This window comes from Parasteatoda tepidariorum, chromosome 8, assembly GCF_982258835.1.
Source record: "Parasteatoda tepidariorum strain Cologne lab strain chromosome 8, Ptep-v5.0, whole genome shotgun sequence".
NCBI classification, from domain to species: Eukaryota; Metazoa; Arthropoda; class Arachnida; order Araneae; family Theridiidae; genus Parasteatoda; species Parasteatoda tepidariorum.
Genome location: NC_141762.1, coordinates 26577012 through 26603578, shown reverse-complemented (window position 1 = coordinate 26603578; position 26567 = coordinate 26577012). Strand labels below are relative to the sequence as shown.

Below are 26567 nucleotides of genomic sequence, written 5' to 3'. Positions count from 1 at the left end.
TATGAGTATATTGATAGCTTTTTTTAAATAATGGAAAACATTTTTTATTGTTCAAAAATTTTGAAGAAAATAATAATTAAAAAAAGACAACTATTTACTCTCCATTGTAATTTATTTGAACTCGTGTGCTTAAACTAAAATATTCTCTAGACGAAAAGTATGTCTAGATGAAAGTATAGTACTGGTTGTATTTTTTACCTTCACAAAAGGTACACACAATTACCTTTACCAGTGTCACAGCAAATAATTTAAAATCAGGCTGAAATATTATCTAGCTGTTACAAAAAGATAATTGATTAGAATGGCATACATCAGGTCTTATGGTTTTCTTGATTGGTTACCCTGAATGGTTATCTTGATTTAAAACACTCTGAAGCAATAGTTTAAGATACAATGAACAATAAAATAGTTTATAACAAAACTGTTACTGGATGTTATAAAGAGTTATTACTGTTATAACTGTTTAAATGAAGTGTTACAAATATTTAATGAATTTCAATTTTCAGATGGCCCCCAAGTGAGACTTCCAACATATCAGGAAGTAGCTGCTGGCGAACCTCTCATAGTTAAATGTGAAGTCTTGTCTAAACCTCCTCCTCATATGATCCAATGGCTGAAAGAAGGGGATCCATACTTCAGGCAAACAGGAGACACTCTACGAATTGATAAAATTACTGTAGATGATGGTGGACGATATATTTGCCAGGCTGCCACTTCATTCAGACCTTCAGGTTCTAACATCCAAACTGAAGCTACAGGAAATGGAACAGTTACAGTTAGAATCAAACGTATGTTAAGAAAATTTGTTTGCTTAACTTTAAAATGTTAAAAAATATTTTTTTCTTGATGGAGTCGAAAACTATGATTACACTTACACATAATTATTTCTATTATTCCATGCTGATTGAAAAGTAAATTAAGCAGTCTTGTAAGTTAGTTTCACAATTAAGACCTTTAATTTTCTGTAACCAAAGAAATTTACTCGACATAAATAAAATACTAAAAACTATTTTGAAGATTACAATTCATATCTGTAAACTTTTTCCAGTTTTAGAATTTACTATTGAATTTAAACTAATATAATGATAAAAAAATTTTCTTTAAATCTATCTGTAGGTCATTTTTGTTAATTTATACAGAAAAATGATTTGTTAAGTGGAATGTAAATTAACTAATCTAATTTTATGATTACAACCTGTTGCTTGTCTAAAAACCATCTAATTAATCTCACTAATTTCTTTTAAACAAAATACTTACTGAACAGAATGTGATCTAATTAGTGAAATAATCTCGATTCTTGTAACATGTTAGTTATTGTTGTATATTTTTAGTGATTGTGATATGATTTACTTAATTAAATGTAAATTAATTAGTGTTAACTAATTTATAACCTGTTAGTTATTATAGAATAGAACTTATTATGACCTGTTAGTTATTATAGAATTTTTGAAAGTTACATAAGACATTACAGAATATTTAGTCAAATAAATATATTGATTAAAACCTAATATTTTTCAAAATTCTCAAATCAAAGAATGTATTCTAAATAAAACCATCCAGATTGTAATTAAACGAGTGTAATTAAACGAGGACAACCTGTCAAAATTTAACTTTTTTCTGTCAAAGGGGACAAAAAAAAGGTTTCCTAGAAGGATTTTAAATCCTCTTTCCTGTTATTTTATCTTAACATTGATTACAAAACTGATGAAATTGTTTACATTTCAGATAAACCTGGCCAGGCTGAAATCCATCCTTCTCAACCTGTAGCCATTGCTGGTCGACCGTTTACACTCTCTTGCACAGCACACCCTCTTGGATGGCCAGTACCTGAATACAGGTGGTGGAAAGAAGGCCAGCAGAAAGAAGACCTTACTCAGAAACCGAATTATACCCTAATATCAGCTCACATGAGCCATGAAGGTAGATATTTCTGCCAGCCTTTTAATAGTCTTGGAAGGGGTGGATCAGCATCTGTGTATCTAACTGTGCATGGTACGTATTTTAAATAAAAAATTAATTATATAACCTTAATCAAATTTGTGTAAATTATAATTTTTATAGATTGAAATTACAATTAGATTTTTTGTATCGAATTCAGAGATTCCAATTCAGTTTTCTTCTTATCTAATTCCAATTCTTATCTTATGTTGTTCTTATCTAATTCCAATTAGGCAGTTTTTTTAAAAATCTATTTGAGATATGAATTAGGTTATTTATCTTTTATATCTAGTTTAGGCTTGAATTAGATTTTTCTATTCAATTCAGATTTGAATTAGGTTTTTTTGCACTTATTTATTCAGTACACTTAAATAATATTTCTTACTTTTTGTAAAAATTATGGAATTGTTAATTTTCAACCTAGCTATTAGCCCCAATGCTATTTTAAAATTTTAGATGCCTTTTTTTCATTTAGTTTCTTGTTGTATTATATCTCATAGTTTTGTTTTAATTCCTGTATACTCTTATAAAGTATACAAAATTGTATTGAATTATTTGCTAGCCAGTTGAATCTGAAAATTTCCCCTCAAAGTACTCTTCGATTCATCTAGCATTAATATTAAATGTTACTACTTAATTATTAAAAACAATTCAATTTATGAAAATTTTTGTGAGCCCATATTATGTGAGCCTGTGCTTGCTTTGTATAGTATACTTTTTAGTAACACAATTGATATACCCTTTTAAAAGTACTGAATTGTATTAAATATATTTACTTCTATTACAGAACCAGCATCTATCCTCATACCACTTAGACCTCAAACCATCAAAAAGGACAAAGAAAGAGATTACAGTATAACATGCAGAGCTCGTGGAAAGCCCAAACCAAAAGTCAGGTGGTTACAGAATGGCCAGGAAATATCTGAAGATAGCGGGCTGTTCCATATTTCAAATTCTGATAATGTAGAGGACAATAATGCATTCACCGTACAAAGTACTCTGTCGTTTACGGGACCCAGTCGTCGAGAGAATGGCCTCACTCCTGGCGACAGAGGAAGATATACTTGTGAATTTAATAATGGATTTGGCGAGAATGCTAGGTCTGAAATGATGCTCAGAATTGAACGTAAGTTTAATTCATTTATAAACTTCATTATATAAAATATTATAGTATTATAAATTTAGAATTCATTTTTTATCTATATGGTTCTTAAGGTAATATTTAAAAAAAAATTATATACTTATTAGAAAAATTAGCAGCTTTTTAAGAAAAAGCAAGTTAATTCTTTAAATTTTAATTTTTTTATTTAACACATCTGTATTTTATTTTGTTTGTATATCTACTTCATATAACTGAAAAAGTACGAGCCTGTAAATCTTAAAGTAACTCAAAACTTCTGTGAAAAATGGAAATATTTATTCTAAATTTTAAAAATAAATAGTTAAACTGTAGAGATAGTTGTATCTCTAGTACAAGAGCCATGTTTAGCTACACATCAATTCACACTCAATGAAAGAAATGTCAATAAAGTATAATTAAAAAACTTTTTTTGTTGCCACACTTTTCTTTTTAGGGTGATTCGTTACTAAAATATATTGTCCTAAAATTTTTATCATTGTCTGTTATCCACAAAAGGAGCTACCAACAGTTGATATATCGCTCATGGGCTGCAATAGTGGCACAACTTAAAAAATCAAGTTTTGAGATAAGTGGGTTTAAAGTTTTCATTGCTAAGGAAAATGCATAAGAAATGCTTTAGTTTGCTTAAACGAAGTTTACCTTCAAGTTAAATTATGAGTTGTGCTAGTATTGCTGCTGAAAGAATGTGTCTTTTCATATTTACACCTGTTATTAGTCCAAAACGGTTTTTTTTTTTAGTTGTGCCCCTATTGTAGCCCATGAGCGATATATTGTTTGTTTGTTTAATAATGGTAGAACACTAAATGTTTTTTCTGCCATACTTGCAGTTAAGTAGAATAACTGGTTTCCATAGCTACTGTCCAAACATGTCTACTTTTTGGAGCTCTTCCTATGGTGTTCAAATAGTAATTTGATGTAAAACATGTACAATTCATTTCAGTTACTGTAATCAAATAATGTATTAATGCCAAATGACTGAAATTGCTTCCTTGTTGCAGATTCCCCTGTGGTCCGACATACGTACAATCGAGTGGCTTTTGATGTGGGAGAGACCGCTGTTTTGCAGTGCAAAATGCAGGCTTACCCTAGCCCAACATTTGAATGGGTTTCGAGAGGACGTGTTCTGGACGAATATGGGAACTATGGTACGAACATCACAGACCTAGGCGAAGACATATATGCTGGCGTTCTCTCTATTCGGGACATGAAGGAAGAAGACTACGGAGAGTACACGTGTAGAGCTTCCAATCAAGTTGGGGATGACAAGAAAACCATTATCAGGCTTGTTAGGAAAGGTAAATAAAAATTTTGCACTCCTATCAATTGGCTTTGCATTGGTTGGGAGGGACAAAATTGAAGCGGATATTGCATTTTCGTCTTTACCACTTTATGCACATTGTCAATGATTTGAAATGTAACTTTTGTTTACATAGAAAATACTGCGAATTTCCTTGAGCTCTGTTTGTAGGTTATCTGTTGGACAAAGTATGCACTAAGATAATATATCATAATATTCTATGTCTAGAGCAGGGCATGAAATTTTAGTTTTAAAGGGTATGGCCTAACTAAAATTTTTGTTCATGGCTATTTTTATGTAAAATTTTTACAGTTGTAGTTTTGAAGAACTTTTTGATGGACAAATTGCCATGAAACAGTGTTTCCCAAAGTGTGGTATATGTACCCCCAGGGGTACGGGAACAGTTTAGCTAGGATACGCGTTCTTTTGCGAAATATCTTGCAAGAAACGAAAGTTTCAAACATTTATATTTAAAAGCAAAGCTAGCAATAAAAATTTATGATTACGTATTTTTCTATTGGCTATTTTGTGCAGAGTTAACAGTTAATAATTAGTGGTGTCAACAGCCAGTTGTGATTTTTAACTTTTGTGCAATTTTTTTATAGTAAAGGTTTGTATTAAATTCTACGTATTTTGATTGTTTTTATAAAATATAATTTTTATCCTGTTATTAAAGCAAAAACAATATCAACCATCTCACTGATGCAAATAAACTTATTAACACAACTTTGTACCAAGAAAGAAAAATAAACATTGTGTTAAAAAAAAATATATAAATTTTTTTATTAGTGGTACACAGCTTTGCGAAAAATTTAGAAAGGGTACATAAAAGTCATAAGTTTGGGAAACACTGCCATAAAAGAATGTAGAATCTGAAAATTGCTGAATAGCACAAAATATTATAAACTGTGGCGAATTCTCAGATTTCAGTCTCAGACATCACTTACTCGCCAATCCTAAATATTTGGTCGCTAACTGCAAGCTGACACGTGAAAATGAAATTAATTATATTTATTTTAAGTAGGAATAGCTAAGTCTTAATGCAAATTATTTATTTATTGTTAATTCTTCTTTTATTATTTTAAACAGGTCCTCCTGAGAGGCCTACTCACTTAGAGTTGATAGAAGTTAGTTCAGATAAAGTGACTTTGAGATGGCAAGAAGGATTCAATGGTGGTTTCGCCAACACTGAGTTTTTGGTTACGTATCTCAATACTGAAAATGGTCGACAAATGAATGAGTCCTGTCGGACTCAAAATTTGTGCCAAATCACTGGTATGTATTGATATCACACAAGTTTTTAAATTTGATATTGCTTATGACTTTCATGCATTTTTACTTTTTTAAATTTATTTTGTAAAATGTGTTGCTTATCATGCTAGAACAACACATATCAATGTTAAACAAAAAAAATGATTCTTTTACTCTTGTCAACCAAGAAGTAATATTACTCTAACGAGACTTTAAAAAAATAGACCGAAACTTGCTCATAAACACAAATAATATTCATATCACTTGCGTTTTAGGTATTCTTTAAGTTCCATTTTATAAAATGAGTGCTTTATAATGAAGGAACAGCTGTTGTTAATCAAGTCAAAATTTAAGAGAACAATAAGCTCATAAATGCAAAAACTCACATTACTTAATGTCATATGTTTTAGTCATTTTTTTTTATTTATTTTTATAAAATTAGTGGCTTATAAAGTAAAAATAGCTAAAACCAATTAAGTCAAAATTAAAAGGAATAGGCAACCTCAAACAAAAATTCACTAAAAAAAAACATAATTTATAAAACTTCTTTTTGTAATATTTTTTTTTAGGATTTCGAAACATCGTTAAAAATGTTTTCAATGTTAGCATTATTTTTAAAGTAAACTTCAAAAATAATCTAACGATTTTTAACTTGGAAGGAGATTAATTTTTCATTGTTCTTAGGTCTCTCTGCAAATACAGAATATCACTTCAAAGTTTTGGCTGTTAATCCCCGTGGTTATAGTCCATATTCAGAAGAGCTGTCTGTTACAACTAAAGGTACTTAGTATTTAAATGTTCAATGTAGCAGTAGATACATTTTGTATTAAACATTAATTAAATATTTATTATTTAATTCAATATTGATCCATTTATGATTGGAAGCAAAACTTATTTGTGTGTTGTGGATAAAACTTTATCAATTTAATCCTTAATATTGTTTTTTATTTGTGTTTAATTCATTTTAAAAGCATGGAATATTCAGTGCATGTATGTTGAAATCATAGTGTATTTCATGCATGTAAAATATATGTGTGCTCAGGCAAGTTAGACCAATGCATGTTGCTAAAGCTGGTTAGTTAATATAATTGTGATAAATAACAGTTAACTAAATATATGTTTGTATTGTAGGCTAATTGGTAAATCTGGCTATTTGCAAACAGTCAAAATTTCTCGTATTTTGCAATGTGCCATGCTAATTGGAAAAGTCAGTTGTTTCTAATCAGTCGAACACTATTTAGGCTTGTTGCAATGAGCCCAGATGCTTTTAGGCTACTAAGAAAATATAGCATTCATTCCTCAATTAGCCTGATAAATTTCAGGAAGTATGCCAGAATTGTTAAGGCTTATTACAAATTTATTAAACTTTGCAGATTGCCTTATTTTACTATGTGCCATGCTGGTTGAAAAAGTCTCCACTATTTTCTGATCAAACCAACACTTTTTAGATTTATGGCAATGAACCCAGATATTTTTAGGCTCATTCGAAAATCTATAATTTATATCTTAATAAGCCCGATTTATTTCAAGCAGTTTTCAAGAAATCCAGAGCAATGCTTTTTCAAAGTTTACGAAAATTATTTTAATAGTTTCTTTTTCTTTTTTTTTTGTAATTAAAATATAGGCTGATTGTAAGAAATCTAAGAAGTATCACACATACTAAAAAATACTTCTGACTTAGGTGATTAGCATAAAGCATTGTAAAACCCTTGTGACGTTTGCAAATAGACTAATTCTACAATTAGCTTAAGACATACGTAAATAGCTCTCCGATCAAAATTTTGCTTAAATTTTTTAATAAAAACTCTGCATAGTGTGAATACATTAATATGCTTGTTTGTGTTGTATTGTGGCTTTTCATTTATTAGTTGAAATTGTTAGTATAATTCTTAATGTTTCAATTAAGCGATTATAACAATTATAAGATAACAATTATGCGTTTATAATAAACATTTGACCATACAAATTAACAGCTGGTACAAAAATAATTATTCTGTGACGAATTGCAACATGCTTGAAGAAAAGTGTGCAAAGTTTTTTTTTACTTTTGCATTGATCTAACAATACTAACCCTTCAAGGAATTTACAATTTTAAAATTTCCTTTCTTTTTTAAAATAATTGTATTCTTTAATTACACTGCTGTAAATGCTTTTTAAGACTACTTACTAATTTTTATATTTCTTTCTTTTTTTACAGTGAATTTAAGAGGTAAGCATAAGACTTTAATAACAATTACTGATTTTTTTCCCTTATTTTTTTCTTCTCGTAAAACAATTGATATTTTTGTACCAGCTGTTCATATTCCTGTTTTATCATTTAATAGTTGGTGTGCTTAATTGTAGCTTTTAATGCTCTATGTTTTTGATGTTTCTTAAGTGGTAGCTATATTTTTTTTGGTGCTAAATTTAATACTTTCATTGTGCATTTGTACATTTATTTTATTATATTTTTTAAAATTTATGTGGTTTTCTGTAAATTTTGTAATGTCTGGCCTGTTATTAAAATATCTCCAATATCCTATAATCTTTTTTTCTTCCTAAATATTATCATTGATTAATGAATAACGTTAATTTTCTATCTCACAGTGCTAAGTATATTATTTCTAAAAAGATTTCCTTAATATTTGTGAGTTTGAGTATTGCTTACATGGCTTTTAGTTACTTTTTTTATTTAATTAATTTGATGCATTATATGTATTATTTTGCTCTTTGATGAAAAAAATCTTGTAACCTTCTTATTAATTGTTTAGCATTCCAAAAGTTGATTTCTCCTAATACTTGATCTAAGAGCTCGCTTGTCTTCTGGATTGGGTTCAAAATTACAAGGCTACGTAGTTGAACATTAGTAGTTGTATACCCAAAAATTGGGTCAGCTGTTCAACACTGGTTATAAAAAAAAATATGTTGGGAAAACTTAATTATTTTTCAATTTAGTTACTAAATAAAAGATTTTCTATAAACACAACTCTTAATAGAATGAAATATGAAACCTTATTAAAATTTTGAAAACAATTTGCACATTAGGGATTGGAAACTAATATTTAAGTGAGTAAGAAAAGGAAAATCATATCAAAATCTAAGAAATTTAAGGACAGCTCCAAAAGCATGAAAACCTGTTTGATTATCTGAGAAAACAAAAGCATGAAAAGCAATTATTAGGAAGCCTTCCAAGTTTCGTCAAGCAATCAAATCGGTTTTAGTTTTTTTCACTCTCTAGTGATTTGGTTTCTTTACCATTAAAGTGTATACTTCATTTCATTTTCAGTAAGAATTCTGAAGTGCATATTAAAAGTCATCATTTACTTATAATATCTACACTAAAGAGTTTAATTGTAACTTAAACCTATGGGAGCTATTAAACCTAATTAGACAATACTCATATCCATAATTTACATTTAACTGCACTAAGAAATATACATATAAAAATGTCTGAAGATCGTAATTGCATGTTTTCTAATAAAAAAGATAAAATCTTATATTTTTCATAATCTTTGTGTTTAGCTTTTCTAATTTTCATATTTATATAAAGTATCTATCTCGTAGTTTATTTGATATAAATATTCATAGTGCATGTGCTTAATAGAATATCTTTTATTGCAGACATGCCAAGACCAACAGAAGCACAATATGATCGTGATACTGGCTATCTTACATTTCATGTTGAATTAAGTTCATTAAAATTGTTGGCGAAGGTAACTATAAAATAACATATATTTTTTAAATAAGTTAAATAATGATGAAAATAATATCATTTAATTTCTCTCAATAATTCTGATAAAAGATATTTTTCCAAATTATTTTAGATCTTCAAATTTATTTAAGTTTTCCATTTGCACAATATGTATAAAATATTCTTATTTTTTTAAGTTACAGTAAATGCTCGATGTAACAAGTATGGTGTATTACAAGAGGTACACTATTGCAACAATTTTTCAAGTCTCTGCAAAAATGATAATATTAAAGTCACAAAAATTAGGAGGACAAACAACAACTTTACAAACAATTATTACAAACTTACTACAATTATGACAAAAAAATTTTTCGAGGGAAAACATTTTTATGCCATTTAAGTGTTCAATTTTAAATGGAAAACAGCAAATTGCGACATTTTTATTTCTGTTAATATTATAGAAAAGTGAAAATGAACATCATATCACCTTATTTTAACCCTTTAGCTTATAATAAGCAAATGTGTGAGCGTCTACGGGCCTAGTTGTAACTTTCTTTACAAATGTTTCTCTTAGGAAACCTGTGAAATACTTAAGAAATTGAAATCAACATTCTGTATTATCAATGATGTTGAAAACTTAATTTTATCTTTTAGTCTAAGCTACCCCAGACCAGGTTGTAATTTTTATTAAACAAGTTTCTTTTAGAAAACCTGCCAAACACTTTGAAAGAATCCTTCTTTTACAAACTGCTGATTATAATTCCTGACAGCTTAAAGTAGAAATCAACATTCCATGCTATCAATCACTTCAAAAACTACTACTGCATTTCATGTTATCTTTTAGTCTTTTTTACTGCTATTTTATGTTGTGTATTTGAATATAATGATAATTCTACCTGCTACTTTGATTTATCAAAATGGAATTAATTTTATTTTATTTATATTTTGAAATTTCAAATGGTTCTAATATTTATTTTTCAGATTGAGGCTAGACCTGTGGGATCAGAGATGTGGGTCCTACAGACTGTGATCTCGGTCATTAGACCCATAGAGAAAGTGCAGTTAAGCCCTCCTGATGAGGGATTTTCTGATGTGCGTGTCAAACTTTGTCTTGATAGTAATGACTCTTGGTGTGGTGATGCCAAATTGGCAAATCCTTTTGAAGGTAAGCTAAAGAAGAAGAAAAATTATATAAAGAAAAATCACACAAATATAAGATATTTTTTAAACATGCTTCAGGGTACGTAGAGTTTTTAAAAAGTGCTTAAAGGTGCTTATTTTTGATTTGCATTTTTTAAAAGCCCTTAAAGATGCTTTTTTTATTGGATGTTCTTAAAAAGTGTTAAAATTTTCCTTTACCCTGTTGATTTTTGCCACATATTATGCAAAAAGACTCTGTTCATATTGTTCTATTCGACGTTTTCACAATTAATTCGACCCCAATCTATTTCAATGTACTGTCGGTCCTTAGCGTATGAAAACGCCATTCGTTTAATCTTTCAAGATGCCATAATTTTTGACAATTGTCAAAAACAATGCCAATTTTTATTTTATTTTTTTGACATGACGGTTAAGTCTGGATAAAACCGTCAATTGTCAAAAACTTGCCAAACCTGCCAAATTATATTTTTTGAAAAGTGCTTATTTTTTGTTGAAAAATTTGGCTACTTGAATAAGTTTTAACTAGGAGGCATAAGTAAATGTTAATATTAAGTTCATGAAATATTAAAATTGGTGAAGCGATTCTCCATGTGTAAGGACATGTAATTATTATTTCTAAAAGCTCTTAAAATTTTATTTAAAAGACATTATTCATTCTATATCATTAATGTGCTTGAATAAATTCTGAGATGAAAGAAAACGAAACTATATTATTACATCTAGTAATATGTATATTACTCAAATTGGTGATAAAATATATCCAAACATTAATAAGTTTCGTGCATAAGTATTCCTAAAATTAGAAAGATTGCTACGTAGTTAGTTACAATTTTTCATAAATTTAAAGTATAAGGATAAATTGCCATTATAAATCTGTTATACTTTAACCTTCCAAGCATTGAATGCCTGGAAAAATCTGTACAAAAATTATCCTCCTGTGCAATATTTTTCTATTTAAATACCATTATGGAACAGGTTTTTTGTAGCAGGAAATGAAAACCTGCATCTGAAAGTTCGGAAAAAGCTGGTACTAAGAGCATCAGCATTAATACTACAGAGCTCAGAGCATTAATACTTTTTTTAATGTTCCTGTTAAATTAAGAGTTCATTAAAAATTATGTTCATTATAAAGTCATAGAGTTCATTATAAAAGAGTTTTCATATTAATATTTATTATTTCTAGTAGAAGAGTTAATAATTTTTGGTGGAATAGTTTCTATATTTTAATTACTTTAGAGTTATATATTGTTTCTTTCCATGTTAATAAATTAAAATGCTAATTTTTTTTTATAAATTAGTTTCCATATTATTACTTTCTACTGTTTCTTGTTGTAGCGTTATTAATAATTTTTTATAATAAAACATTAATGCTAATTGTCTCTTGTAAATGTGCTTCCATATTATTAATAATTTATTGCTTCTTGTAGAAAAGTTATTAATAATCTTTAGAACTGAACACTAATTGTTTTTTATATAACAGTTTCTGAATTTTTATTAATTTATCTTTAGAGTTATTTTGTATCTTGTAAAATTATCAATATTTATAGATTAAAACGCTAATTGTCTCTTGTAAATTACTTTCCATATTATTAATATTGTTTTTTTTTTAATAGAAAAGTCATTAATAGTTTTTTATTAATATGCCTTTAAAGTTTTTTGTTTATTTGTAAAATTATCAAAATTAATAGATTAAAATTCTACTTGTTTCTTGTAGAAGAGCTTCCAAATCCCAAAGATTCTAGAGCTGGTTTACCAACTGAGGCTGTCATGATAAGCATTGTTATTGGAGGTGTTGTATTTTTATTGGTTATCATTTTAAGCATTTGCTGCTGTTGGAAGAAGAGAGTAAATCACAAAGGTAACTCTAAATTTCCTCTACTCTATATCATAATTGAATAATTTACTTATTGTACAAGCATTACAATAGTTCATTTCAAATAGACTAACTTATGGTTACCTTTTATTTTTAGTTATGTTTTTTTTCTAATGAAACAAGATTCATACTTTCCCTAACACTTCGATTAACGTTCTTAATTATAATTTTTTTTAAAAATTCAGATTATTTAAAACTTATGAAATTGGAAAATTATGTAAAATTTAACTGAAAAATTAGAGGCAATACAATTTTGTTTACTTTTATGGAACTTAAATATAAAAATATATCCGGAATTTAAAATATGTAATGATTTTTAGTATCTTTCTGTTAGATGCAATGAGATTTTTTAAAAGAAAGAATTTTTATATAATGTACAGTCACTTTTTCAATTATTAAACATAACTGTGTATTTTTGATAATTTTAATTTCTGACTTAAACTTTTATATGAAGTTACATGTTATATGGGTTTTCCTAACTTTGATTTGATTTATATCATTGCTATTGTAGGGTTAAATAAATATATTTTATAATTTCATTTAAGCTCATACTATGTTATTAGTTTTGCGCATCAATGAATGCATATATCTATCTAAATATGTCCTATATCTTCAATATTTTTTATTACTTATATGCAATTTCATAAATTATTTTTTTAAAAAAGGTGCATGTAAATTTACTATTTTATTTTCATTTTAGAAAAGAAAGATTTTGAGATGGAAACAACAAAGTGAGTAACATTATTTCTAAAAAAATGTGTTTAAATGTTACTTGAATTTAAATTTTGATTCTTTCTATTATTTTATTTATCGAAGCTAATATAATTTAATTTTTGTCATACAATTTTGCAAATAGAAATGACTTCTTTCATTGGTAAAAATCTTTTATGCATTATAATATTGAAAATATATTGTTAATGTTTCATTTTCATAATAATAACTTAATTAAATAAGGTGCTTTAAATTTTCCATAATAAAAACATTTGCTACTTTATATGAAAGTGACAGTTTAAAAAAAATGGAATGATTTTTACGAAGCTCTTTACAAATATGAGTTGCATGTGCAAGTATGTATTGCATAAAACATATTGAAACAACAAAATTGTGAAGAGTAGGAGCATGGTGTGTTTTCTAAAGAAATATTCAAATATGACTTAATATCAACATATATATATATTATTCTTGCACGACAAGAAAGCTAATGTTGCTAACTATGCAGCTAAGAGATTCACTGGAATAAACTTAAATGTTGCTCATTATGCTTGATTGATTATGATTATGATGTTTTCTACACTAGGATGGGCTGCAAACTTTTATATATATTGTCTCCTATACTTTCGGGTTACTCTTTCCAGTGTGTTTTGACGCCATTTGAATCACGACGTGATCATTTTGTTTTGAGACTCTCTTTAGTAATATTTCTTGCATATTGCAGTGTTTATTACTGTATTAATTATTTTTTTTTTTAAAGTGTTATAAAACACTTCATACCTTGTCAACAATATACCTACTTCGGAATTTAAATCTAAATGATAATTTGCGAAAATTAACTTAATCTCGCTGCTCGAAGTGCATGCAAACGTTAACTTGTGATGGGGCACGGCTTTTAACAAGAACAGTAATAAACCAGTAAAAAAAGGCCAAATAAGCGAGTTCTTACTAAATATAGCAACCATGTCACCTTTTTTAACAATACATCTATAAATTACTAAAACAAATTTTCCAGGATTACTTAATATCATTAATATCTTATGAAATACAGCAGATTTGAGCTCAGAATTTTTTATAATTTACTACTTTTGTTAAAAACAAATTTATCTGTTAGAAAATATCGCCTCGCAGAATAAGCTGTAGTAAGCAGCTATATACTTTCTAACAGGAGGTAAAGCAGGTCAAGACCTAGATTGTTGTTGTTGACATTTGTATTGAAAACACTATCCATATGTAGCATTTAAAAATCCTTCTAAAATCAAACAAAAATTTTGGTGATTAGTTTTTTACTTATACCTCACCACTCCACCTATTTTTTTCCTCTTCAGCCTATTAAAGAAAAATCAAGTTGTTCTTTTCATTGGTTCTTCACTTACTGCCCTGTAAAGCATTGCTATAACCTTTTCTCTTGTTTTCAGTCCTAGACCAAAGGCTGTGACGCCACCTTACTTCCCAGACGGGGTTGTGAACAAGGGATTGGAGAGCGTGACGGACGACATGACAAAAGCAGGTATCTACACCACCAATACATCTGGCATCAATGGAGGGATCAATGGCCATATACCTTCTGGCAGTCACCTCAATTCTGGTGAGATCCTTAATTCTGCATCTCTCTGACGGAGTTGCAACACAACTTTTCTTGCCTTTTCTCTGCTTTGGCCATTCATCCTGCCATATATCTCAATGCTCTCTTTTTCTCTCTCTCTTTTTCTTAGTATACTTTTAGTGAAATATTAGTTATCTACTACTGTAGTTAGTTATTCTATGGTGACATTGTTTAGCTTTCTTTTTGTGTTTAGTATTTGCCTTTAGATGAACTCTTATATAAATGGTTTTTCGAAGCTCTTTTGCCAAGCAAAATTTTTTTTTTAAAAAAAGCAACAGTTTAGGTGTTTTCTAATTGAGGAAAAAGAATATATTTCTAAACTAAATTCACCATCTTGCTGTAAATAACTGAAATGCTTTAAAAGTTATTAACTTTTAAAGCATATTTAAAAACTGACAGTTTGGAGAGATTTTTCTGCCTAGATGAAAATCATGAAAAACTAATTTTTATGAGCGTATGAGAACAATGCAGCGTTTTAAACATTCACAAATGCTTTTCATTTTCATAACATTGGAGTTTTTCTTCATATTGACATTTTGGGCACTTTCAGATAAGTAAATCTTGAGCTAACAGTCATGAATAACTGTTGCAAACTCACAACAGTTATGAAAATAACATATTACTCACAAAAAAAGTGTTATTTCTTGCAAGGATAGAGCCTTAAAAAAACCTTGAGCAAAGTATTCCTTATTTATGGATCTTGACAAACACAAAATATATACTTGATAACACAAAATATGTATGTTTTTAGTACAAGAAAACTGTTAAGTGATATTTTAAAACTCTTTACTTCTCAGTATAGGAACTTATCAGTAAATCATTTATCGGTGAATTATCAGTAAATCATATTGATTTTGTCAAGTTTACTAATAAGTCAGCCTACAATAGAATGTAAATGTTATATAAAATCTTTTGTGCATTTATTATCCAAGAGCTACTCTTCTAAAAATGTAGATTAAAAATAAGTTTAATAGAAGCATAAAATGATACACTGATTGAGGTACTGAGCTGTCATTGCCACCTCTAGGGTTCTAACCCTAGTGGTGGCTTTAAGGTCACTCAGCTTCAGACCAATGGGTATCAGCTTGTTTGGGTACAATATGTAATGCTGGACACTTTACCTTTACCACCATCATGCTGTTAGTCTCAAAATGATGGAGCCTTAACCATTAGCAAAGGAATCTTACATTTATAACTTTTGCAACGAGTCGCTAATTAATGTTACCGATACTCAACACTGAACAGTAGGGAAGATTTTTTCAACTGTATTCAAATATCACTCAACATGTTCTTCTACGTAGCTCTTTATTGTGTTCAGAGTTACTGATCTGTATAATTCATGACAAATATGAATGTTATAGATGTATGAATGTTTATATTTATAATATTCATAAAGAGGATGATGTAAAATTTTAGTGGGTTATCAGAATTATATAGAACTTTAAAAAATTATTTTCCACATAATACCATCACAAAGGCTTGTATCATTACATCAAAATTTATAATAAACATATTTGAATTAGAAACTATATTAAAAAAATCAACATGTAAGTAAAGTAATTTTAAACACCATTTGTCTCAACTTAAACAGTTATATAAATTTTACTAACCATAAATTATGGTTCTGAAATAATTTATTAAAAATTTTAATATTTGATATCCATCCAATAATTTAATTTATAAACTTTTTTTTTACTGGGGCTCAAATTATTTTTTAGATACGAAATCAATTTACTTCTTTCAAAAGAAATTTATTTACCTATGAGTAAAATGAATGTGACCAAAATGGAAAAATTACTAACCCATTCGCAAAATTTTTATAGTGATAAGGTAAAAAAAAAAGTTCAATAGTAAAATCAATTAATTTTCATAACATATTAATTTTTCAGTACAGAAGAAACAAACTTTTAAGTAATTACATTTTATTGTTCATTAGTGATATGTTGGACAAGAAATTCATTACTCACACCATTTACTATTCATTTAGGAATGATGTATAATCCAGATCCTGATACTAGTCCCTGTAGTGCCCTAGATCATTCAGAACCCTGGTTGAAACCAACAGACGAGCTTGGAACAGAAGGTTCCTATCAGCCTTATGATTCTAGGTTACCTAATGGTTATTTTTACCCAGAAGATTATCAACCTTTAACAGAAGATTTAATGAACATTAAAAATAGAGACCATATACGTAAGTTAACGAACATAATTACCGTAATTTGTGTTGCTTTTAATTAGTTTTATTAAAAGTTAATTATTTTATATATTTTGTATGCAAAATCATATGTGGAAAAAATAGTTCAACATTTTTTCAGCCTTATAATTAAAAACTTGATTTGAGTAGTTAAGGCAGGTATTTTAATTGAATTAACTGAAGAGGTATGTGCACTTGATATTAATTCCCATAATTGATACCAAATGTTTTTTTCCTAGCTGATTTTGTAGTGGTTCAATTGAATCCATTTCACAAAATTTACTTTTTTATTTAAATGCATTTAATTTAGGCTGCTTTACCTTTTAAAATTAAACCGAATTTCAAGTTTTGGACTTTAATATCAGTTTTAAATTCAAAGAGACATTTATAAAATTTTAAATTATTTTCGGTATTATAGTACTAATGTTCTATGCATTATTCGTAGTATCTTTAATTTTTATAACTTTCCTAATAAATCTAAATTGTTAAAAAAAGAGAAATTAATGTTTGATAATTGATTGCAACCATGGGTGCAAGTCTTCCGTCCCCAGGACGGATTCCCGTCTTTCAAAAATGTCCGCGGACGGAAACAAGACTGACTCGCAGACGGAAATCGGAATTTTTTTTCCCTGTCCATAAAAATATTTCTTAGGTCTACGTTATTGGTCTATTTTCTTATGTCCTGTTGTTATTTTATCAAAAGACAGATGAATAAATATTTTTTGTACAGTATTTAATCTTGATGTATTATGGTAAAGCTTTCTTAGATAGTTTGCATACGTCGAGGGGGTATTGTGTATGTTAGATATTTCAGTCAAACAATTTTCAGTCTTGGCCTTTTTTCCAACTTGCACCCATGATTGCAACACATAGTATTTTCAGAGAGATTTAAAAATATGTAGCTCATAATTCATTTTCATTTAAAAACAAACTGTATGTATCATGTAATTAAGCTAGATTTAAAACAAAATTATTTGTTGCATACTAATACTCTAAATATGCTCACATTCTAATTGATATGTGCTTAGTCCAAATGTTTTTTTCTGCACAATTAAATTGCGTGATTTATTCTTGTAGCATCTTTAAAACATAGTTTTTTTAGCAATGAGAAAGCAAATCCTACTGTTTTAAACATATTCAAAAATTCTTTTAAAATTTATTTTCTAAACTGCTGATTTCCCTTTTAGATTCACCATACTACGATGTGAGTGGTCTGCCGGATCCATACGCCATGGGCGAGGAAGACAAACCACAACACATCTCCCTCTCGTACGACGAGAGTCATGAAAGTGGCTACTCCACACCTAACTCTAGATCGAGGAGAGTCATTCGGGAAATAATTGTCTGATGTGTTTTTCCTTTTGGGTCTTTGTTTTTAAAGACCAGTGTAATATAAACTGTGATAAACTGACAGTTGAACCCTGTCGTCTACAGAAAATAAACAAAGGTGCCGGCTGCCCAACGAGTGGCCAATCATTTTTTTGCCATTCCATGTACCAGGTGTCATGGAACAGCCTTCAAGAGTCTATAATCACCTGTTGCATTTTTTGTGCAAGGGTGTGGCGCCCTCTATCACCTCACTCCGTAATGGAGCTGATTTTTCAACTTTTTGCGAAAAAAATGAACCTAACCAAATCTAGGATCAACATAGTGGAAAAAAAGATAGTGATTTAATAAATTGGACAAGCCTGTTTCTATTGTATAATTTTTTTTGTTTTTGTCCTCCGGGTGAAACCAGGCTTTAAATTTGCCGATGCACAAGTCATTTTTGACTCGGTTGGCAAGGTTCCAAGCTGCTCCCTGGCTTGGATATGTATATAAATTCATAAGAGTATTCATATGAAGTGTATATAGTGACTGGAAAAAAGGAACTGAATATCTGGAACATTTTATTGGTTTGAAATGCTACTTCATTGCCTTAAGAGAGACAGAGCTGTATTGTGTCAAAATACTTTGTCTGTATATATGCTTTATGTAAAAGAAATGCACCGATGTTTAATCTTGAAGGAATTATTGGATTAACTCTTGAGTAGCAGTATTTTTTCTTTCACTGCAACAACCAATGCAAAGTGGAAAAAGTTAGCATGATTTGAAAGATTAATCAAAGCTTTCAGAAATGGTGCTATGTGAAAGAAAGTAAAAAAAATATATTAAGTAATGTACTGGTGTTTTTTTTTTTTTTTTTTTTTTTTTTTTTTAAAAACATGTAGAAACATTATACAAACTAATTGATGTTGAAATGAGCTATCACACATTCTTTTTTTTCCAAAGTGCAAACATAATTAATTTAAGTATGAAAAAAAAATTTTTTTTTCTGTTATAAAATTCAAAAAAAATTTCATTTGATAGCAAATAATCAATTTTGCATGCAACATATTTATTTTCATTTTTTAATGAGCTCAGTGCAAATCTTTTCTCAACAAAATCATAATAAAATAATTTTATAATTTCACATTCTTATAATAAATTTTTCCAGTAACAATAATTAATAAAAATTATTAACCTACATAGCTAATATTTTTCAATTTATTTTAGCACAATTTCTCAAAATTTTGAACGTAATCTTACAAAATATGCTAAGAGCTAATGGACTTTTGTAGTGAAAGAAATTAATATTCCCATAGAGTTAATCTAACATAATGCTACAAAAATATGAATCCAGGTAAATTCATTGACATCTTGTCTCAACCATTATTGAAGAATTAAATGGGAAAAAAAAGTTCTGCCCGCAATAAGCATTAACCAAATTAGAATTAAAGATACTGAAATTTTATGTCATATTCTAAGATGTTGATGCATTTTAAAACAAATTGTTTCATTCTTATAACAATTAAACTTAACTCGTTTTTTTTTCTCGCTATGTCCTTTAATCGTTAGCTTTCCCTTGTCACTTATGACTCTTTTTGTGAGTCAGTAGTTAAGTAAGGCAAGATTGAGTTAATGATATCACTTATTTATGACTGTTTATTTCTTTTACATAGAGTATAGTACCTATTTCATTTTTTGAATTTGGTACCAAAAAAGTAAATGGCATTTATAATCTGATGTTGATACTACATGAAGTGAAAGATGCAATTAATATTGTTACTGTTCATATTTTGTTGTTGACCAAAATATATATCAATATTCATCAATGCAATAAGGATATACCTGTATCAATTATACATATTCATTTTTAAGCCTTGTTAAATAGAGAGCGGTCGACTCTATATGTTTGTCATGTTATGGATAGTAAATTATCCTTAACTTGAGTATGAACTGTGATATAGTCACATGAGTCCTGCATATTTAAATTGTACTCCATACTCTTACAAAATTATGGAAAAAACTTAAGTGCTTCATCTTTTTCTGAAAAAATTTAAATTGAATTTGGACTTTTTTTAAATATCTAATTTAAAATAAACATTTAAAGATTAATTTCAAATACTGGTCTAATAAAAATGCATACATTTAATATATAAAAAAAATGTAAATACTATTTTCTCAATTCTAAATACCTAAGAAAAAAAATTTATTTATTCTGTAATTAATATAGATATTTTTAAAAGACTGATCTAACTGATGAAATCATAATGATCTGTTATAAATATATATACATTTTCAACTACGAAAGTAGCGTTTACTATTTTAAACAGAATCTATTGATAATTTTATTTATGTACTTTTTTTTGAGAATGAAACAGCACTATATTAATTAAATAATGATAACATGGCAGTGATTTTTTTTAATATACTAAAAAGGCTTTAATTTTAATTTACTTAATGTCTATCAGGGGTGCAATCAAATCACATTAAAAGCTAGATATAACTGCTATAATAAATTGACAACCAATTTTTTTTTTTTAAATAATCAATTTAAATATCACTAAAACATTTAAAATAATTATTTCAATTAGTTATGCTAATCATATTAAAATAAACTAACTATAAATTACGCCACAATAATTCATTTTTATGCTCTTAATTACAATACAATTTTTATATATCCGATACCTTCCTGAATTTTAATTATTTTAAAAATTGTTACTAGCATTAATAAATTTAAAATATCTTGATTAACTATATTAATTACGTTTAAATATAATAACTTAAAATTTATATAATGATAATTTCTTTATATGCCCTAACTAATAACAATAAAATTTTGTTATTTGTAGAGATGTACTCGGCACCATGGTTATCCTGCCCGATTTTCATTATCCGGACCCCACAAAAGTTTCACTACCCTGTGCCAGGTACCCAGAGTTTTAGTCGCAAGTATCGGCCAATGTAAACAGGGGTCTATGCAGCATAATACTCATTTTGTTTGACACGGCCATATTTAGAATTTTAATAACCTTGAAATTATTCATATATTTTTTATTCGTACCCGGACCTGCATTAATTTTAGGGAATCGGTACTCATCTAGTTATTAGTTACTTTCCTGAATTTTAATTATTATGTCTTAATATAAAATCATGCAAAAGTGTAAAAAAAAAATGCTATTCAAATGATTAAGCAAATAAGATGTATAAAATCTTCATATTCGGTTGTGCCCCTGATAATTAAAAACCTGATACAAGAAGCTGATACATTTCATTAAATTTTAATTTAGTTCCTATATCAAAATATAGTAGAATGACTATGTGTGCTAAATGAAAATATAGTGGCAGAAGCCGACTACCAGAAGAGAGATATATTTACAGCTCACTACTGAGAGTGTCTATTTACCGTCCATAAACACAACAAAAGAGAAGAGTTGTATATTTTGAGTAGTTTTGGTGCATACTGCGAAAATATTTGTCAGTTGTGTTGGCACGCCATTTCATTTGTAAACTACATAGGTGCTGTTGGGGACACAATTTTGAAAGTGAAGAACTCATTGCTAGAAAAATAAATATTTATATTACGCTGTCATTATCACAAATAGCAATACATTAATCACTCTTTATTGTGTGGAAATTTTTATTTTCTCTTTATTATGCAAAGCTAATAATGAAACCGTCCCGTAATATCAGTATTTTGTACAAAAAGATACCTTTACTTCCTCTTGTTAATAGAGAACAATATTTATGCCACATATCCTATTGTTTTCATATAAATCATACCTGCCTTTTCATATTATTTTTAACCCTTCTTTTAAAATATGTTTTAATTATTTTCTTTCCCCTTTTATGCTCTAAATTAATAAAATGTATATTTATCATCTTTCATATTGTTTTGCTTATGGTTTTCTAGAAACTGAAATATTGTAGGAATTTATTACAACTTTACTTTGTTTTGGTTTATTATAAACTTACATAATGTAGAAATTAATTGAAATTTTCCTTAGCATTACTTTGCTTTATTAGAATCAGACATAATATTAGAATTTATTAAAACTTTCCTTAATATTGTTTTGCTTAAGGTTTATACAGAAGGAAAGTATATAGAAATTTGTTATAACTTTACTTTATGGTTGATTGGAAACTTATAGTACCTATTCACTTTTTTTACTGATTATTTCTGCGTATTTGAAAGTTTTGATTCTGTCATATCTTTATTTTTATAATTTCAAAAAACAAGAGATTATTAAGTTTAAAATAATTAAAACCAGATATTTTTAAAAAAATTTCCAATACTTAAAACGAATTTTTTTGTATTATGTTGACAGAATATATGTGGTGTATTTTTAAAAAAATTACAGACTGAAATTTTTTAACACTAATGTCAGATAATATTCCTTTCATTTTTTAAAAAAAAGTCACTTAAAATTTTAATCATTAATAAGAATCTAAGTTTATTAACGGTGAAAAGGAGATTTATCTTCATTTTAAAAACCATTTTATTTTATCAAGGCAGGTATGGTTTTTTTTTTTAAAGAACTTCTTGTTGCTTTAAATAGGAATGCTTGAGCATATTAGCCTCAAAATGCTTATGTGATGATAATATTAACCTATATCCTCTACCTTTACTTTATTCATATTGTCCTACATCCTCTGTCTATATTTAATTCATGTTGTCCTATAGTAATTTTAAACAATAATGCTCAAGTTATTGAAGTGGAAACATTGTTATTATTTTATTTGTCATGCAATCAAACTTTTGTTTTGATCTCTTTTTATTGTTTGTGAATGAATGTTGTAATTTAACCAAGTCATGTTTTTGAATCTCTGACATTGTTTTTTTTTCCCCCTCCTCCATATGTCATGAATGCGATGATTCACACTTTAAAATATATTGTATATAGATATAAATATATATATACATACATATATCCTTTGTGTTCACTGTTTGTACAGTCAGATCTCCTCGCCTTGTGTTTGTTTTTTTAAAAAAAATAAATATGAATTTCTTTTCTTTTATGTCTTTATTTTTCTTAAAATAATATCAACATTAGAAATTGCCTGTGATGTACAGAGGCGTTTGAATTTAGCGGCCTTTAAACAACGCACTCTCCTGCTTGGTATTTTCTTAAATAAAAACTTTATTCTTCACTGTTCAGGTAACAAATTTTATAAAAAATGAAAACTTCATTTTAATTGCAACAAACTACAGCCAAGAGGAAAATCTCCAAAAAAGAGAGTTTGTCGTTAAAGGCTGCTGAATTGTAAATTGGCACCCGGGGTAGACTTCAATTTGAAGTTATGTTAGATACCCTAGTACTGTTGAAGTTATGTTGGATATGCCCTAATCAAAAAAAGGGAGAGAAAGCCAATTTTTATTTTTTTTAAAGAATATCGAAAAAAAAATCTAAGTCTGTATTTTAAATTTACCTGCATGAAAGTATAAATTATTCAGGGTGAAAAATTTATTATTTCTAAGAAAATAATATTTTTTTTCTTCAAAGAATGGTTAAAGTTTAACGATCGAAATTAGGATTTAAATTAATGAAAATTATTTAAACAATAATTGTGTGAACAAAAATATTACACAAATGAATATTATGATAATTATTAATCACAAAATTAATTTATTAAAAGTTGAAATGTTTTTATTCTAAATATGATTGAACAATAAAAGTGACAAAATTAAGTTACAAATATATTTTTATATAATAAAGTTCATTGCGCATAGTTAATTGTTTTTTTTCCCCTTTAAATCATATATATATATTTTTTTTATACTTAATAACTGCATCTAAATTATTTAGTTGTTCTAAAATTGTCAATGTATTTTATTACTCAATTATACGAAACTAATCAGCGAATAAATGAAATTGCAATTGTTTTTAATGTAAAGACACAGAAGTAATTTGTCAGTATGATGTCTAATGAGAAGCAAACTGACATAGATTGAACATAAAAAAAAAAAAAAAATCAATAATTCTTTGCATAGCGGATATTTTTTCATTTTTTATATATAAAAACTACATATTTAATAAGTTTTAATCACAATTATTTTTTTAAAAAAATGGGTGCATCGAATATATATTTATTCATAGTAAAAGGCCAAATTATTTTATTTAGGATGGTGAAAAATAACTTAATCACAAGTTACACTGCACAATGCATGTTCATCCCCCCCTTCTCTTATAAGTGAATAAAACTTTCATATTCAATGATATCTGACTAAAAAATAACCAAAAATCACAGTATATATACATAAGAGGTTTTAGGTATACATTTAAAAGTTTCATTATCATTGAAATCAAACTTAAAAAATTACAACCTTAAAACTACATATTTACACTGCATAAAAATATATAACTTAAAAAAAGAAAGAAAAGATAAAGTGATTTAATTAATCATGGCTTATTAATATTTAAAATTTATACTAAGTGAGAGGATATGTGTGAAAGATTGATAGATTTTTCCCCAAAAGATAATCAACCTTTAACAGGAGATTTAATGAACATTAAAAATAGAGAACATATACGTAAGTTATGTTTTTTAAAGAATATTGGAAAAGAAAATCTAAGTCTAAATTTTAAATCTATTTGATTGAAAGTAAAATTATTCTGGGATGAAAAATCTAATATTTCTAAGAAAATAATCTTTTTTTTTAAGGAAAGTTAAAAGTTTAATGATCTAAATTAATCTAATGAAAATTATTTAGACAATTAATAATTATATGAACAAAAATATTACTCAAAGGATGATAATTCTTTAAATCATAAATTATCACAAAATTAAATTATTAAAAGTTGGAATGTTTTTATCCTAAATTTCATTGAGCAACAAAAGCGATAAAAAAAAAACATAATACAAGTACAAAATAAATTTACAGATATACTTTTAGATAAGTAAGTTCTTATTGCTTAAGCATACTTAATTGTTTTTCATTTAAATCTGATTTTTTTTTTATTTAAAAAAATATTATTTAATAACTGCATCTAAATAGTTCAAAGAGTGTAAAATTATCAATGCATTTCATTACTCAATTATTCGAAACAAATCAACGAGTAAACCTACATTCGAATTTCGCGTTTTGTAATAAAATTATCGGGATTGAAAAAAAAAAATGAAAAAAAAGAACACTTGGAATTAAAAGGTAGCAACTACAAAAAGGATAAATAAACATGAATTGACGCAGAAATCGGCACAAACAAAGGATGTCAAAAGTGATGATTTAAAATGTGAAAATTACAAGTCGTTATAATGCCGGATTAGAAAGAAAAAAGAATATCAGGATTTTTTATTTAAAAAAATATTATTTAATAACTGCATCTAAATAGTTCAAAGAGTGTAAAATTGTCAATGCATTTCATTACTCAATTATTAGAAACAAATCAACCTACATTCGAATTTCGCGTTTTGTAATAAAATTATCGGGATTGAAAAAAAAATGAAAAAAAGAACACTTGGAATTAAAAGGTAGCAACTACAAAAAGGATAAATAAATAAGATAAATATAAATAAAGTGCACGTTGAAATGCACGATTCAAGTGTCATATTAATATAGATTAAAATTCGGATATAGATTAAAAGCAAGATTTGCAAAATCATGTCAACATGCGTAGGGGGGGATTAAAAATAGATTGGATTTACAATAAAATTGACACAAAGTAAGTACATCAAAGTGATTATTATTTGCAGGATTTGAAAGTCGCGAATCGTTATAATATCGTATTAAAAAAAAGATCGGGATTTTATAAAACACGTGGAAATCTGACAATAACCTTGAAAAGTCTCTTGGAATAAACAATGAAATGGACTTAAATAAGGAGTTTTAAAAGTGATTACTAAAATTCGAAATTCACGCACCATAATCTTGTCATATTAAGAATATCGGGATTTTTAAAACTTTACAAATCCGTAGTCATAATAATAGATTTGTAGCGTCAAAAACTTAAATGAGCAATTCAATTTTTTTTTTAATTTTTATTTTTCAAAAAAGAATTATAATAGTTTTCTTTTCTTAAGATGTTCTGATGCTACAGAGCTGCAGGATGTGATTCAAGCCACTTCTTATATTATATATTTATCTCACAAATTAGAAGATAATAACATCAGAAAGTGAGTTATTTTACATCGAGAATTGCACGAGCGTTTTTATTTATTTATGTTACCATTTTTTTACGTTCTTGTCGGTGAGGACAAAAACGTGTAAATCTTTCTTAAATAACGATTAAGCATATTATAAGAACTATATTTGCTTCTATGAATACATTAAAATAAAAAAGCTTACCTTTCAATTATGAAGAAATCGTCGGTTTATTTACCTTTTCCAAGCAAAATTAGAAACAAACACAGTCAGCACCGAACACAAACAAATACACGCGGTTTTGATTGATGATGCAATGGTTTTGAGAGCTCAGATTTTA

General features: G+C 27.6%; 1 protein-coding gene and 1 long non-coding RNA gene across 6 annotated transcripts in view; one reads left to right on the top strand and one right to left on the bottom strand.

Annotated features, from left to right (window-relative positions):
* Window positions 1-19025, top strand: part of LOC107451685 (neural cell adhesion molecule 1) — a 130252-nt gene extending 111227 nt beyond the window's left edge. For 3 of the 5 annotated variants that reach the window (XM_071180574.2, XM_087150046.1, XM_071180575.2), the window contains 13 exons: window positions 507-788; window positions 1726-1992; window positions 2726-3064; window positions 4078-4374; window positions 5466-5651; window positions 6312-6407; window positions 9228-9319; window positions 10279-10462; window positions 12173-12316; window positions 13032-13062; window positions 14461-14630; window positions 16636-16839; window positions 18030-19025. In XM_071180574.2, coding sequence (XP_071036675.1) covers window positions 507-788; window positions 1726-1992; window positions 2726-3064; window positions 4078-4374; window positions 5466-5651; window positions 6312-6407; window positions 9228-9319; window positions 10279-10462; window positions 12173-12316; window positions 13032-13062; window positions 14461-14630; window positions 16636-16839; window positions 18030-18190 — 2453 coding nt within the window. In that variant the 3' untranslated portion in view covers window positions 18191-19025. The remainder of the gene's footprint in view (window positions 1-506; window positions 789-1725; window positions 1993-2725; window positions 3065-4077; window positions 4375-5465; window positions 5652-6311; window positions 6408-9227; window positions 9320-10278; window positions 10463-12172; window positions 12317-13031; window positions 13063-14460; window positions 14631-16635; window positions 16840-18029) is intronic. The other 2 variants (XM_087150048.1, XM_087150047.1) reach the window with 1 other exon arrangement.
* Window positions 430-26567, bottom strand: LOC122269535 (uncharacterized). Its single transcript, XR_006225246.3, has 2 exons — window positions 26432-26567; window positions 430-752 (listed from the first exon to the last, which is right to left on the bottom strand). It is a non-coding gene; the product is annotated as an uncharacterized LOC122269535 (long non-coding RNA).